At 34.9% G+C, this 18863-nt stretch overlaps 2 protein-coding genes across 18 annotated transcripts in view; both read left to right on the top strand.

Moving 5' to 3' along the window:
• The window catches only part of c2cd5 (C2 calcium dependent domain containing 5), a 68459-nt gene extending 66264 nt beyond the window's left edge, over positions 1-2195 (top strand). For all 17 annotated transcript variants that reach the window (XM_061916830.1, XM_061916833.1, XM_061916837.1 and 14 more), the window contains one exon: positions 964-2195. In XM_061916830.1, the coding sequence (XP_061772814.1) occupies positions 964-1089 (126 nt within the window). In that variant the 3' untranslated portion in view covers positions 1090-2195. The remainder of the gene's footprint in view (positions 1-963) is intronic.
• A 1797-nt stretch (positions 2196-3992) lies between these two features.
• lmf2a (lipase maturation factor 2a) overlaps positions 3993-18863 on the top strand; it is a 44067-nt gene continuing 29196 nt past the window's right edge. Inside the window, exon 1 of the mRNA XM_061916827.1 lies at positions 3993-4176. Coding sequence (XP_061772811.1) covers positions 4083-4176 — 94 coding nt within the window. The 5' untranslated portion in view covers positions 3993-4082. The remainder of the gene's footprint in view (positions 4177-18863) is intronic.

The following is an 18863-nucleotide window of genomic DNA, read 5'->3' as shown; positions in this document are numbered from 1 at the left end:
CGATACTTGATACGCCCAGCCCTAATCATTTCATCGTTGGCGGTAACTTAGAAAAACTGAGAAGGGCTGAACAAAAATGGCACCGAAAAGGAAATCATGTACTGCAGATTATAAGATGGACGTAGTGAAATATGCAGCAGAAAACGACAAGAGGAAGCAGCGCATACCTTTGGAGTTGGCAGAGTTGTTTAGAAGCGACATCGAGGAAGAAGATTTCATGGGATTTATCGATTAGGAGTGACAGATTGTTTGGTAAACTAATAGCATGTTCTATATCCATCCATCCATTTTCTACCGCTTATTCCTTTTTTGGGGTCGCGGGAGGCGCTGGCGCCCATCTCAGCTACAATTGGGCGGAAAGCAGGGTACACCCTGGACTATATGTTATAGTTATTTGAATGACTCTTTACCATAATATGTTAGGTTAACATACCAGGCACCTTTTCAGTTGGTTATTTATGCCTCATATAATGTACACTTATTCAGCCTGTTGTTCACTATTCTTTATTTATTTTAAATTGCCTTACAAATGTCTATTCCTTGTGTTGAATTTTATCAAATAAATTTCCCCCAAAAATGCAACTTATACTCCAGTGCGACGTATATATGTTTTTTTTCCTTTATTATGCATTTTCGGCCGGTGCGACCTATACTCCGGAGCGATTTATAATCCGAAAAATACGGTATGTTTCTGTGTCTATCTTTATTTCAAATAAACTTTTATATACTTATGAGATAAGACTATGATTGCGACAGAACCCTTACACGCAGGTGATGTCCTTCCTTTGTTTTACCGACCTGCAATAGTCAATAAGAAATAAATGAGAATGTTTGCATAAAGTAAGTCAATGTGGGACAAAATAGTCATTTACCTGCACTGAGAGTATCTTAATGATTTCCCTTCAAGTTATGAAGACATTGCAACGTTTCCGTGGTGTAACGGTGCTGGTGTTCCTCACGTAGGCCCAGTGTCTCATCAACGTGAGTGGCGATGCCGTCATTTGCGTGAGGGAAAGCGACCAGGAGCCCACGTCCTCGACCAGCAACACGGCACAGACGTCTGGTGCTGAGATCGAAGGAGCCGCATGACCCCACCCTCCTTCTCTCATGCAACTCACAGCCTAGCCGTCCAAATGCGAGCAATTCATGTCTGCCTTAACTTGGTCAAAAGTCCCAAAATTGAGTCACAAGCAAGCAAGATGTTTTGAACATGCGCACAAAAAGATGCACTAACGGGAGTAAGGGGTGTAAATAAAAACGGACCGCTTTATGTCATGTTAGTATTTCTGGTCTGTGTGCTTGAAAAATTAAAAAAAATGGCCAAAGGAGCGCCTGACTTTTGCCGTCCTAACCAGAATGCCTTCCCGGGTGCCAATTACACTCTAGGCAGCTACAACTCCTGGAAGGAACTAAATCCAAATATAAAATACAAAATACTTCTCATGCATTTATGTTCTTCTGCGGTGGCTCGGCTCTGCAGACTCAAAGATTTTAGTTGATTAAAGCTACAAGAGTCATGTTTTAAATATTCTTTCAGTATTTCTCACAGGAAGTATCTTGATTCTAAAAGTGTCAGATTTTTTTTTTTTTTTTACACAAGCTACTCAAGCAGCTTGTGTCAAATCAATCAAAATATAATCATTTCTCATTCTTAGTGTTCAGTCTGTTTGCTGAGGACAATGTGTTACCGTTTTTACTTGCAATGGTGAAGTAGCAATGACATCATTTAATGTCACACTTTGAGTAATAAATGCCGGATACATTTTTTGAATAAAGACCTAGTTTACAGTCTGTGCATGTTTCGCTATAACAATTTCATTTTGTATATTTAAACTCCTAAAGGCTTTTTAATTAAAAGGCCTTTTACATTTTTTTTTTGTTTGTTTGCATCGTTGCAATGTTGTCTGCTACTGATCTGTGATATCCTTACAGGATGTCCACTGCTGGAAAAAAATGTATGCTGTAAATGTGCTTCCTGATCATTTTTATTTAAGTGCAATACATGCAGTGTTTTTGGAATTAGTGGTACTATAAATGCATTTTCTCTGTAAAACAAAAAGGTTGTTGCACATGTACAATTATTGTGTCCAAACATCAAATGTTAGATGCATTTATTTTCTCAGACTAGAAGCATGCTGACCAAATTTGTATTGCCATAAACTGGTGAGACTTGCACAATAAACTCAGTCAAACCACGTCGCCTCTGTGTTCCGACACTTAGTCATTGCTTCTAACGCAAACGGTTGAGAGAAAACTGTAGATTGTACTTGATGTGAAAAAGGGGAATTAGAATGGATGGAAATGCAATTTCAATTGGGTTGTGTGTTGTTTCCTGTTGCAGTATTTACCTTACACAATAAACTCAAATCAGACCATGGTGACTCTGGTCCTGACCGATAAAATCAATGCTGCTGAATTCATAAGAAATCCAAATTATAAATGACCTTATTATTGTGTAAGTAAAACAGCTATTTTTAACGTAAACATGCTGCTAAATAAGCAGGTCATCACTGCTTTACAAACAACCTACTGCCCTTGAATGCAGCCTTTTAGGGTTAGGGCTGTATGTACATATTACATCATTAGGGCTCGTTTGTAGATATAGTTGAGCATATTTAATATCCTTTACTTGTATCTTCTTTATATATCATATATATTTGCATGTCCCATGACACATTATCTGTATGTAATATTGGCTGCATATATGATAGTTGTTTATGTGCCATGTTGTTCCAGACCACAGCAAACATAACCCATCTTGCATGGATTGTAATAAATCCATTAGAAGAAGACAGCCTGTTTCCTTTAACTTTATATATATATTAAGGGTTTGGGAAAAAATTGAATCGAATACGTTGTGCGATTCAGAATCCATTCTAATTTTTTTAAAAACCAATTTTTTTTAATCAATCCAACAAACCACTACACAGCAATATAACAATGCAATCCAATTCCAAAACCAAACCTGACCCAGCAACAGAACTACAATAAACAGAGCAATTGAGAGGAGACACAAACACTTCACAGAACAAACCAAAGGGAGTGAAACAAAAATGAAATTAATCAACAGCAGTATCAATATTAGTTATAATTTCAGGATAGCAGTGATTAAAAATCCCTCATTTACATTATCATTAAACATTTATAAAAAACAATAGTGTCACAGTGGCTTACACTTGCATCGCATCTCATAAGCTTGACAACACACTGTCCAATGTTTTCACGAATGTAAAATAATTCATATTTTTGGTTCGTTTAATAGTTAAAACAAATTTACATTATTGCAATCAGTTGATAAAACATTGTCCTGTATAATTATAAAAGCTTTTTTTTTTTTTTTAATCTACTACTCTACTAGCACATCAGCAGATTGGGGTAGATCCTGCTTAAATCCTATGTATTGAATGAATACAAAATCGTTTTGAATCGGAAAAATATAGTTTTTGAATCGAGAATCGCGTTGAATCGAAAAAAATCGAAATAATATCGACTCGTGACCCCAAGAATCGATATTGAATCGAATCGTGGGACACCCAAAGATTTGCAGCCCTAATATATATATATATATATATATATATATATATATGTATATATATATGTGTGTGTATATGTATATATATGAATATATATATACATATATATATATATATATATGTGTATATATATATATGGCGCTGTTTTGTACTGTTTTTGTTCTTATTTTGATTATTTTTTCTCAATTGTTTGTAAATGTTGCAGTTCATAAATAAAGATTCATAAATTTTTAAAATAATAATACAAATTTAAAAAGACAGAACGCTAACAAACGAACACTCCGAGGTTGAAGATAGCACTGGTGAGACAAAGCTAGGGAAGCGAATAAGTGCATAGCTGCCCTGAGTGGGAGGAGTCCTGTCTGACTGACTTCCGCGCTGCCTCCCCAGCAGGAAAGCAAGGATGAGTGCATAGCTGCCCTCAGTGGGCGGAGTCCTGACTGATTTCCGGGCTGCCTCCCCAGCCTATTTACGTGCTGCCTGAGCTATTCAAACATCCCGCGGCGACATAGTAGCGGTCGTCCCGCCCATAATCACCTCGCTCCAAACATGGGGGAAATCATTCTGCCACGACGTATGTTCCTCTGGTGCATGGCGGCCATCTATTTGATAGCCTTTGTGTCCCTCTACGTGCAGATACCAGGTGAGAGAGATGTTTTGTGTATGTCACTCCAGCCTGCTGTTGCTACGTTCCCTAGCATAGCGTCGAAGGGGGCTTGGAATGTTCTGTAAGGTTGTTTAGATATTTGACGGGAGGTATTCAGCGACAGTTTAAATAAATAATCATTCGCTGCAACTGAAGAACACATTTTGTCAGGAAATTAATAAGCGTTAGAACGCAGCATAAAAAGCTGCACCCGTTGGAAAACTACATTACCCACAATGCATGGCGCTGGAAGAAATATGCCGGTTTTAAATGTCCAATTTTGAAAACGTTTTTGAAACGTGGCTGTTTTTGTTGGTGTCAAAACAAAAACATGGAGGTAAAAACGCCATGCAATGAGAAAAAGTGGACACGTTTATACTAATAATACCTTTTATTAGACTATTTATTTACAAACGACAGGACGGTGTTGTTACCCCGCCGGCTCAGATAGGGTCCAGCAGCCCCCCCCCCCCCTCCCCGAGAGGGACAAGCAGTAGAAAATTAATGGATGAGGGTTTTTTGAAAATCAGCACAATACAGTCAAATATATTCTATAAGCATAATACAGTCAAATATATACTATCAGCATAATACAGTCAAATATACTGTATACTATCAGCATAATACAGTCAAATATACTGTATACTGTCAGCATAAAACAGTCGAATATATACTATCAGCATAATACAGTCAAATATACTGTATACTATCAGCAGAATATAGTCAATTATATACTATCAGCATAATACAGTCATAATGCAGTCAAATATAATGTATACTATCAGCACAATACAATCAAATATATATACTATCAGCATAAAACAGTCAAATATATTGTATACTATCAGCATAATACACTCAAATATATACTATTAGCATAATACACTCAAATATATACTATCAGCATAATACACTCAAATATACTGTATACTATAGCATAATACACTCAAATATATACTATCAGCATAATGCAGTCAAATATAATGTATACTACCAGCACAATACAATCAAATCTATACTATCAGCATAATACAGTCAAATATATTGTATACTATCAGCATAATACACTCAAATATATACTATCAGCATAATACACTCAAATATATACTATCAGCATAATACACTCAAATATACTGTATACTATAGCATAATACACTCAAATATATACTATCAGCATAATGCAGTCAAATATAATGTATGCTATCAGCATAATACAGTCAAATATATACTATCAGCATAATGCAGTCAAATATAATGTATACTATCAGCATAATACAGTCAAATATATACTATCAGCATAATACACTCAAATATACTGTATACTATCAGCATAATACAGTCAAATATATACTATCACAGAATACAGTCAAATATACTGTATACTATCTGCATAATGCAGTAAATATACTGTATACTATACGCATAATACAGTCAAATATATACTATCACAGAATACAGTCAAATATACTGTATACTATCAGCGTAATGCAGTCAAATATATACTATCAGCATAATACAGTCAAATATACTGTATACTATCAGCATAATATAGTCAATTATATACTATTAGCATAATACAGTCAAATATATACTATCAGCATAATACAGTCTAATATATAATATCAGCATAATACAGTCAAATATATTGTATACTATCAGCATAATATAGTCAAATATATACTATCAGCATAATACACTCAAATATACTGTATACTATTAGCATAATGCAGTCAATATACTGTATACTATCAGCATAATACAGTCAAATATATACTATCAGCATAATACAGTCAAATATATACTATCAGCATAATACAGTCAAATATACTGTATACTATCAGAATAATATAGTCAAATATATATTATCAGCATAATACAGTCAAATATATACTATCAGCATAATACACTCAAGTATACTGTATACTATCAGCATAATGCAGTCAAATATATACTATAAGCATAATACAGTCAAATATATACTATCAGCATAATACAGTCAGATATATTGTATACTATCAGCATAATATAGTCAAATATATACTATCAGCATAATACACTCAAATATACTGTATACTATTACCATAATGCAGTCAATATACTGTATACTATCAGCATAATACAGTCAAATATATACTATCAGCATAATACAGTCAAATATATACTATCACAGAATACAGTCAAATATACTGTATACTGTCAGCATAAAACAGTCAAATATATACTGTCAGCATAATACAGTCAAATATACTGTATGCTATCAGCATAATATAGTCAATTATATACTATTAGCATAATACAGTCAAATATACTGTATACTATCAGCATAATATAGTCAATTATATACTATTAGCATAATACAGTCAAATATACTGTATACTATCAGCATAATGCAGTCAAATATATACTATCAGCATAATACAGTCAAACATACTGTATACTATCAGCATAATATAGTCAATTATATACTATTAGCATAATACAGTCAAATATACTGTATACTATCAGCATAATGCAGTCAAATATATACTATCAGCATAATACAGTCAAACATACTGTATACTATCAGCATAATATAGTCAATTATATACTATTAGCATAATACAGTCAAATATACTGTATACTATCAGCATAATACAGTCTAATATGTAATATCAGCATAATACAGTCAAATATATTGTATACTATCAGCATAATATAGTCAAATATATACTATCAGCATAATACACTCAAATATATTGTATACTATTAGCATAATGCAGTCAATATACTGTATACTATCAGCATAATACAGTCAAATATAGACTATCAGCATAATGCAGTCAAATATAATGTATGCTATCAGCATAATACAGTCAAATATATACTATCAGCACAATACAGTCAAATATATACTATCAGCATAATACAGTCAAATATATTGTATACTATCAGCATAATACAGTCAAATATATACTATCAGCATAATACAGTCAAATATATTGTATACTATCAGCATAATACAGTCAAATATATACTATCAGCATAATACAGTCAAATATACTGTATACTATCAGAATAATATAGTCAAATATATATTATCAGCATAATACAGTCAAATATATACTATCAGCATAATACACTCAAATATACTGTATACTATTAGCATAATGCAGTCAATATACTGTATACTATCAGCATAATACAGTCAAATATATACTGTCAGCATAAAACAGTCAAATATATACTATCAGCATAATACAGTCAAATATATTGTATACTATCAGCATAATACAGTCAAATATATACTATCAGCATAATACACTCAAATATACTGTATACTATCAGCATAATACAGTCATATATATACTATCAGCATAATGCAGTCAAATATAATGTATGCTATCAGCACAATACAGTCAAATATATACTATCAGCATAATACAGTCAAATATATTGTATACTATCAGCATAATACACTCAAATATATACTATCAGCATAATACACTCAAATATATACTATCAGCATAATACACTCAAATATACTGTATACTATTAGCATAATGCAGTCAATATACTGTATACTATCTGTAGGAGCCTAAATACTGTTTAAGTTATTTTACATTTTATGGAAGGTGCTTTATGTTTATTCAGCCAGAAGGGGACTATTTACTTTATTTGCATGATAAGAAAATGTATATATTGAATGCTTAGAGTAATTATATAAATCTCACTTTAGGTGTAATTATTATATTTGTCAAAATGATTTGATGACGTAACTGTTTTAAGTGCATATATGGCGGAAGGATCTGTGTGGTAAGGGGGTTTTTGGACGCAAGGTGTCATGAGAAAAGAGCTTGAGCTGGAAATCCAGGAGTCTATCTTTTGGAGCAGCGTGCACTCACGTACCTGTCACCTCCTCTTGCAGGCTTGTTCCTCTTGATCCTTTACAGTCAGGCAGTTCCACGTTCCGTTTACTCCACAAAGAGCAAGTTTTTTGACTAAAATGTAGATTCCTAAAGTAGCCTTAAGCTTGACGCTAAAATGGAAGTTTTACAAAACTATGAAAACACACAAGAAGAAGACAGTATCAATACAGCTGATAAAACGGATGTTAGAAGACTTGCTAGTCCTAACACACAAGTACCACCACCCACTTTACCAACACGTAGCATTAAACATAATGCTCCCCCCACATCTATTCAAATGACTACATTTGCGCCAAGGACTGAAATTATAGAACAACAGACATTAACACTTGATGGGCTTTGCCAAGCAGTATCTCAGCAAGCCAATGTCACAGAGTATCTCGTGAAGAGTCACAAGGCATCTCTACTTCCACCTCTTTCCATTCCAACATTCAAGGGTGACCCCCTGGAATACAAATCTTTTATTGGGGCCATAGAACATGGAATTGAAAGCCGCACAAGTGACAACCGGGATTGTCTTCAATTTTTACTACAATGTACAAGTGGACAACCACATGAGTTGGTAAAGAGCTGCATCAATATGGAATCTTCAGCAGGATACACTAAAGCAAAACAAATGTTAAAGGAATTTTTTGGTGATGACTTTAAGATAGCCGAAGCCTACATAACAGAAGCCATGGAGTGGCCAACAATCAAGCCAGAAGACGGTGTTGCCCTTCAGTCCTTTGCATTATTCCTCACAGGCTGCTCTAACACAATGACAGACATTACCTACATGGAGGACTTGGACAACACAGCCAATATAAAGGCACTGGTAAACAAACTTCCATATAAACTCAGAGAACCTTGGAGGAAGTTTGCATGCGACTTACAAGAAAGAATAAAGACAAGAGTTAAGTTTAAAGATTTTGTGGACTTTGTAAACCGGCAAGTCAAGTATCTTTTGAACCCGCTTTATGGGAACATAAAATAAACCACCATGAACACGAAAGATTCTGTGAGACAAAAAATAAAACCACAATATGTAGAAACCCTTAAACCAAAAAAGGTGTTTACAACAGTCGTTGTGCCCCCCAAGACAGAAAATGATAACTACATCATAACAAAAACACGAACAGTGTTGGTGGACAGAAAACCTTGTGTTTATTGTAATGGAGAGCAACACAGCCTCACAGTTTGCAAGAAATTCAAGAGCAGGCTCCACAAGGACAAGATTGACTTCTTGAGAAGCAAAGGTGTGTGTTTTGCATGTTTAAAGCATGGACATATGAGTAGTAGCTGCAAACAAAAACTTCAATGTCAAGAATGCTCGAGACTGCATCCCACATTATTACACATTGGTCATAAAGACTCCAGAGAAGAAACCGGAAAGGACAATTGTGAACAGCGATCAATATCAAGTGCCATTGTACAAACAACTGAAACCTGTGGTGTCACTGGGGCCGGTAGAGAAGATTGTGTTCTTTCGATTCTTCCAGTGTACATCAAGGCACAGAAAGGAACCAAGACAGTGCTCACGTATGCCTTTCTGGACCCAGGTAGTTCAGCTACTTTTGCCACAGAGTCACTGATAAACCAACTGAATGTGAGTGGACGCAATGTAAACATTTCATTGCGAACAATGGGAAATGACACTGTTGTGAACACAAGCATCGTGACTGATTTGGAAATCAGCAGCTTGGACAGAAAAGAGTTTGTGGAACTAAAGGAAGTTTATTCACAGAAAGACATTCCTGTCTCTAAGGACAATATTCCCCGACAAGAGGATATTGATAGGTGGCCACACCTAAAGGAGGTGAGAATACCTAAAATTCAAGCCAAGATTGGATTACTCATCGGAGTAAACGTTCCCAAAGCGATGGAGCCACTGCAAGTGGTTAAAAGTGTGGATAATGGACCATACGCTGTGAGAACGATGCTAGGCTGGACAGTAAATGGACCACTCGGAGGTGGAAGTGACAGAACTGCAATTGACAAATGGACAGGAATTACTGCAAACAGGATCTCAGTGGTGAAGCTTGAGGAGCTTTGGCAGCTGCAGTTCAAGCACGACTTTCCTGATGCAGGACAAAATGAAAACATTGAGATGTCCAGGGACGACCATCAGTTTATCAGTATGATGTCTCAAACTGCAGTACTAAAAGATGGCCACTACAATATTTGCCTTCCAGTGAAGAAGAAGCCTTTGTCTATGCCAAATAACAGGGCAATTGCGGAGCAACGTGCACTGAACCTACGGAAGAGATTTTCGAGAGACGTCAAGTTTCACCAAGAGTACGTGGCGTTCATGGATGACCTTTTAAGAAAAGGTTACGCAGTAAAGCTTGAAAGTGAAGAGCGCAAATCGGCTGAGGGGCGAACACGGTATCTGCCTCACCATGGAGTAAGACATCCAACCAAACAGAAGTTGCGTGTTGTCTTCGACTGCGGCGCAAGCTTTCAAGGTACTTCATTAAACCAACAGCTTCTGCAGGGACCTGACCTCACCAGCTCACTATTAGGAGTCCTTATAAGATTTCGCCAGGAGTCTGTGGCGGTTATGGCGGACGTGGAAGCCATGTTCCATCAGGTTGGAGTAAGCGATGAAGACACTGATCTCCTGAGGTTTCTTTGGTGGCCTGATGGAAACTACGAGCTGGATCTCGTTGAACACAAGATGCTAGTTCACATTTTCGGCGCGACATCATCACCAAGTGTTGCAACCTTTGCACTTCAAAAATGTGCAACAGACTTTGTGGATGAGTTTGGACAGGATACGGCAAGGTCTGTCAACAAGAATTTTTATGTGGATGACTGTCTTAAGTCGGTTGCTGATGAAGATAGAGCCATTACCCTGTGTGCTGAGTTGAGGAAAATGTTGGCAAAAGGAGGATTTCGGCTGACAAAATGGTCAAGCAACAGCAGGAAGTTGCTTAACTCGATCCCAGAAAAGGAAAAAGCACAGGGCTTTCAAGATCTGGACTTGGACGAAGATTACCTGCCAATGGAGAGAACATTAGGCATCCAGTGGTGTGCCGAATCAGACCAATTCAAGTTTAAGATCAACCTCAAAGATAGACCATACACAAGGAGAGGATTGCTTTCCATAGTAAGTTCAATTTTTGATCCTTTGGGCTTTCTGTCTCCAGTAATATTGCCTGCTAAAATAATTCTGCAAAATCTATGTCGGCAAAGATATAATTGGGATCAAGACCTGCCTGACACAGTGATTGAGAGATGGAAAAAGTGGATCTCAAGTTTGGCACAGGTTGAAAATTTTGGAGTTGACAGATGCGTCAAGTTGAAGAAGTTTGGTGTGCCAGCCTTTGCGCAGCTTCATCATTTTGCTGATGCAAGTGAAGACGCCTACGGAACCACAAGCTACTTGCTGACACGCTTTTCAACAGGTGAAGCTCAATCCACCTTGATCATGGCAAAGACAAGGGTGGCGCCCCTAAAATCTCAGACTATTCCTCGAATGGAATTGACTGCAGCCACAGTTGCGACAAAGATGGATAAGCTTCTGAGAAAACAGCTTGAGCTGGAAATCCAGGAGTCTATCGTTTGGACAGATAGCACGGCGGTGCTCAAGTACTTAAACAGTGAGTGTACCCGATTCAAGACGTTTGTTGCAAACAGGGTTGCAGCAATCCTGGAGCACTCTAGAACATCTCAGTGGAGATATGTTAACACCACTCTGAATCCCGCTGATCACGTTTCAAGAGGACAGACTATGGAAGCATTTATGGAAGACCAAGTTTTCTGCTCAGCTCACAAGACCAGTGGCCTAAAAATCCAGATCCTGGAATGCTGGATATGGACGACCTAGAGGTCAAAAAAGTGACTCATGCATATGCCATTCAAACAGGAGAAGCCAAAGATTTTGTGGATCAGTGGATAAACCATTATTCTTCTTGGACAGCATTGAAGCGTGCTGTAGCCTGGTTTCTAAAACTCAAAGATCTACTGAAAGAGCTAAGGGAAAAGAGAAAAGAACTAAGAACATCAGGAGAAGAAAGTAAGATGCTTGAATTCAAGAAAGATATTGAAGGAAAGTGTCTGACTTGTGATGACATGACTAGAGCAGAAACAGAAATTGTAATATTCTGCCAAAGACAAAGTTTCAAGGAAGATTGGGCGATGCTGGAGAAAAATCAAAGAGTAAAGAAAAGTAGTTCACTTTTCAAGTTAAATCCAATTCTTCAAGATGGAATTATGAGAGTTGGCGGAAGGTTGAGCCGTGCAGCGATGCCTAACAACTCCAAGCAGCAAGCTATATTGCCTAAGGATTCACACATCACAAGGCTTGTGTTGAGACATATTCATGAGCTAACAGCTCACGCCGGAAGGAATCACATGATGGCAAATCTACGTCAAAAATTTTGGATACCTGGAGTCATTGGAGCCATCAGAAGGTTTCTGTCCAGGTGTGTCATCTGTAAAAGACTCCACGGAGCTGCTGGAAAGCAACTCATGGCAGATCTACCAACATGCAGGGTCCTACCTGACGATCCACCTTTCACAAGAGTTGGTGTGGACTACTTTGGTCCGTTCCAAGTGAGGAGAGGAAGAGGACATGTAAAGAGGTATGGCGTCATCTTCACGTGTCTTGCATTAAGAGCCGTACATCTGGAAGTCGCATCCTCACTCAACACCGATGCCTGTCTTAACGCAATCAGAAGATTTCTCGCCAGGAGAGGACAAGTCAAAGAGATGTATTCCGATAACGGAACCAACTTTCGGTCAGCTGACAGCGAAATGAGGAAATCCATCAAAGAATGGAACACCAAGAAGATTTACGAACATTTGCTACAACGAGGTGTCCAGTGGCATTTCAATCCACCAGCAGGATCTCACCATGGAGGAAGCTGGGAGCGGCTAATCCGTTCAGTGAGAAAAATACTGAGTGTTACCGTAAAGGAACAAGTTTTGGATGAAGAGGGTCTTTGTACCTTGTTTTGTGAAGCTGAAGCAGTCATAAACGGCAGACCCATAACAAAGACTTATTCAGACCTCAACGACTTGGAGGCTCTCACACCCAACCATCTGTTATTACTGAAGGTCAAACCTGCGCTACCTCCAGGAGTGTTTCATCCGTGCGACCAATACGCCAGTCGCAGATGGAAACAAGTGCAATACCTTGCGGATATCTTTTGGAAACGCTGGTGTAAGGAATACCTAGCGCAACTTCAAGAACGTCAGCGATGGTCTTCACCTAAAAGAAACTTTCGTGTTGGAGACGTGGTGCTGATCGTGGACGAAACCTCACCCAGAAATTCCTGGCCACTTGGAAGAATTCTAGAGACTTTTCCTGGTGGAGACGGACTTGTTCGTCAGGTTAAAGTGAAGACTAAGACTAACGAGCTTCATCGCCCTATTACAAAGCTATGTCTTCTTCAGGAAGCTGAAAATAATTAAAGTATGCCGACGAAGCAAAGACCCAGAGTGGAATGGGGCAAGGACTACAAGCTTTTTGAGAAGTACTAAGGCTATTTAGGCACCTTAAATTTTGAGTCAACACGTTTAAGTAATTGTTTCAAGGACATTGATAACAATTAGGGGCCAGTAATGTAGGAGCCTAAATACTGTTTAAGTTATTTTACATTTTATGGAAGGTGCTTTATGTTTATTCAGCCAGAAGGGGACTATTTACTTTATTTGCATGATAAGAAAATGTATATATTGAATGCTTAGAGTAATTATATAAATCTCACTTTAGGTGTAATTATTATATTTGTCAAAATGATTTGATGACGTAACTGTTTTAAGTGCATATATGGCGGAAGGATCTGTGTGGTAAGGGGGTTTTTGGACGCAAGGTGTCATGGGTAATTGCTGTCAGGTGCGGTGGAATCAAGCCACACAGTTTTTTGACCTCACTCATACTTATTGTCATTCATACTTTTTCTAACTAGTACTGCAACAAACTCTCTTTATTTTGTCATTCATTTGTTCCCACATCGTGACTGTTTTATGTTTTGAATTATTAAGATCACAAGTAAACCATACAAACGAAGAAGAACGTCTGGAGTTTTGTTTTGTTGTTGCCGCAGCAAGCGGAGTGAATGTGATAGTAGAGGAGCGTCAAGCTTAAGGCTACTTTAGGAATCTACACTATCAGCATAATACAGTCAAATATATACTGTCAGCATAAAACAGTCAAATATATACTATCAGCATAATACAGTCAAATATACTGTATACTATCAGCATAATGCAGTCAAATATATACTATCAGCATAATACAGTCAAATATACTGTATACTATCAGCATAATATAGTCAAATATATACTATCAGCATAATGCAGTCAAATATAATGTATGCTATCAGCATAATACAGTCAAATATATACTATCAGCATAATACAGTCAAATATATTGTATACTATCAGCATAATACAGTCAAATATATACTATCAGCATAATACAGTCAAATATATTGTATACTATCAGCATAATACAGTCAAATATATACTATCAGCATAATACAGTCAAATATATTGTATACTATCAGCATAATACACTCAAATATATACTATCAGCATAATACACTCAAATATATACTATCAGCATAATACACTCAAATATACTGTATACTATCAGCATAATACAGTCAAATATATACTATCAGCACAATACAGTCAAATATATACTATCAGCATAATACAGTCAAATATATTGTATACTATCAGCATAATACACTCAAATATATACTATCAGCATAATACACTCAAATATATACTATCAGCATAATACACTCAAATATATTGTATACTATCAGCGTAATACACTCAAATATATACTATCAGTATAATACACTCAAATATACTGTATATTATCAGCATAATACAGTCAAATATACTGTATACTATCAGCATAATACAGTCAAATATATGCTATCACAGAATACAGTCAAATATACTGTATACTACCAGCATAATGCAGTACATATACTGTATACTATACGCATAATACAGTCAAATATATACTATCAGCATAATACAGTCAAATATACTGTATATTATCAGCATAATACAGTCAAATATATACTATCACAGAATACAGTCAAATTTACTGTATACTGTCAGCATAAAACAGTCAAATATATACTATCAGCATAATACAGTCAAATATACTGTATACTATCAGCATAATATAGTCAATTATATACTATCAGCATAATACAGTCAAATATATACTGTCAGCATAAAACAGTCAAATATATACTATCAGCATAATACAGTCAAATATACTGAATACTATCAGCATAATGCAGTCAAATATATACTATCAGCATAATACAGTCAAATATACTGTATACTATCAGCATAATACAGTCAAATATATACTATCAGCATAATACACTCAAATATACTGTATACTATCAGCATAATACAGTCAAATATATACTATCAGCATAATACAGTCAAATGTATTGTATACTATCAGCATAATACACTCAAATATATACTATCAGCATAATACAGTCATATATATACTATCAGCATAATGCAGTCAAATATAATGTATGCTATCAGCATAATACAGTCAAATATATACTATCAGCATAATACAGTCAAATATATACTATCAGCATAATACACTCAAATATATACTATCAGCATAATACACTCAAATATATACTATCAGCATAATACACTCAAATATATTGTATACTATCAGCGTAATACACTCAAATATATACTATCAGCATAATACACTCAAATATATTGTATACTATCAGCGTAATACAGTCAAATATATGCTATAACAGAATACAGTCAAATATACTGTATACTACCAGCATAATGCAGTACATATACTGTATACTATACGCATAATACAGTCAGATATATACTATCAGCATAATACAGTCAAATATACTGTATATTATCAGCATAATACAGTCAAATATATACTATCACAGAATACAGTCAAATTTACTGTATACTGTCAGCATAAAACAGTCAAATATATACTATCAGCATAATACAGTCAAATATACTGTATACTATCAGCATAATATAGTCAATTATATACTATTAGCATAATACAGTCAAATATACTGTATACTATCAGCATAATATAGTCAATTATATACTATCAGCATAATACAGTCAAATATATACTGTCAGCATAAAACAGTCAAATATATACTATCAGCATAATACAGTCAAATATACTGTATACTATCAGCATAATATAGTCAAATATATACTATCAGCATAATGCAGTCAAATATAATGTATGCTATCAGCATAATACAGTCAAATATATACTATCAGCATAATGCAGTCAAATATAATGTATGCTATCAGCATAATACAGTCAAATATATACTGTCAGCATAAAACAGTCAAATATATACTATCAGCATAATACAGTCAAATATACTGTATACTATCAGCATAATGCAGTCAAATATATACTATCAGCATAATACAGTCAAATATACTGTATACTATCAGCATAATATAGTCAAATATATACTATCAGCATAATGCAGTCAAATATAATGTATGCTATCAGCATAATACAGTCAAATATATACTATCAGCACAATACAGTCAAATATATACTATCAGCATAATACAGTCAAATATATTGTATACTATCAGCATAATACAGTCAAATATATACTATCAGCATAATACAGTCAAATATATTGTATACTATCAGCATAATACACTCAAATATATACTATCAGCATAATACACTCAAATATATACTATCAGCATAATACACTCAAATATACTGTATACTATCAGCATAATACAGTCAAATATATACTATCAGCATAATACAGTCAAATATATTGTATACTATAAGCATAATACACTCAAATATATACTATCAGCATAATACAGTCAAATATATACTATCAGCATAATACACTCAAATATACTGTATACTATCAGCATAATACAGTCAAATATATTGTGTACTATCAGCATAATACACTCAAATATATACTATCAGCATAATACACTCAAATATATACTATCAGCATAATACACTCAAATATACTGTATACTATCAGCATAATACAGTCATATATATACTATCAGCATAATGCAGTCAAATATAATGTATGCTATCAGCATAATACAGTCAAATATATACTATCAGCATAATACAGTCAAATATATACTATCAGCATAATACACTCAAATATATACTATCAGCATAATACACTCAAATATATTGTATACTATCAGCGTAATACACTCAAATATATACTGTCAGCACAATACAGTCAAATATATACTATCAGCATAATACAGTCAAATACATACTATCAGCATAATACACTCAAATATATACTATCAGCATAATACACTCAAATATATTGTATACCATCAGCGTAATACACTCAAATATATACTATCAGTATAATACACTCAAATATACTGTATACTATCAGCATAATACAGTCAAATATATGCTATCACAGAATACAGTCAAATATACTGTATATTATCAGCATAATACAGTCAAATATATACTATCACAGAATACAGTCAAATATACTGTATACTGTCAGCATAAAACAGTCAAATATATACTATCAGCATAATACAGTCAAATATACTGTATACTATCAGCATAATGCAGTCAAATATACTGTATACTATCAGCATAATATAGTCAATTATATACTATTAGCATAATACTGTCAAATATATACTATCAGCATAATACAGTCTAATATATAATATCAGCATAATACAGTCAAATATATGGCATACTATCAGCATAATATAGTCAAATATATACTATCAGCATAATACACTCAAATATACCGTATACTATTAGCATAATGCAGTCAATATACTGTATACTATCAGAATAATATAGTCAAATATATACCATCAGCATAATACACTCAAGTATACTGTATAATATCAGCATAATGCAGTCAAATATATACTATCAGTATAATACAGTCAAATATCTACTATCAGCATAATACACTCAAATATACTGTATACTATTAGCATAATGCAGTCAATATACTGTATACTACCAGCATAATACAGTCAAATATATACTATCAGCATAATACAGTCAAATATAATGTATACTATCAGCATAATATAGTCAAATATATATTATCAGCATAATACAGTCAAATATATACTATCAAAGAATACACTCAAATATATTGTATACTATTAGCATAATGCAGTCAAATATATACTATCAGTATAATACAGTCGTGGTGGTGTTGTGTTCAACAACCTAACACTATTATAACTTCAATAATTAAATAATCGTGATTAGTAATCAAGATCTCAATATTGATTAAAATAATTATGAATATTATTGTAGTATTTTCTCAGCCCTGATGTGGGATCTGAGCCGAGGTTGTCGTCGTGGCTTGTGCAGCCCTTTAAGACACTCATGATTTAGGGCTATATAAGTGAACATTGATTAATGATTGATTGATTGATAGTTAGTGTTGGATGGGTTAATGTCTTCAGGGCGTCACTGTCGTCAGCTGACCAAAAAACTGTTTATCATCTCGTTAATATTTCTAAAGTGAGAAATTTGTTGTCAAAGTTGGATCTCGAAGTGATCATTCTCACATTCATTTCGCCTCTCATTAACTATTGCAATTCTCTTTTCACTCTCTGTAACAAGTCAACACTAAAGAGACTCCAGACTGTACAAAATGCGGCTGCCAGACTTTAGACCAGTGCAGCCAGAACAGTCCATATCACCCCCGTTCGATCCAGTCTTCATTGGCTTTCAGTTAAATTCCATGCTGAGTTTAAGATTTTAGTCCTGGCATTCCG

This window comes from Nerophis ophidion, linkage group LG12, assembly GCF_033978795.1.
Source record: "Nerophis ophidion isolate RoL-2023_Sa linkage group LG12, RoL_Noph_v1.0, whole genome shotgun sequence".
NCBI classification, from domain to species: Eukaryota; Metazoa; Chordata; class Actinopteri; order Syngnathiformes; family Syngnathidae; genus Nerophis; species Nerophis ophidion.
Note: the sequence above shows the minus strand (reverse complement) of the source record. Positions and strands in the feature narration are given on the sequence as shown.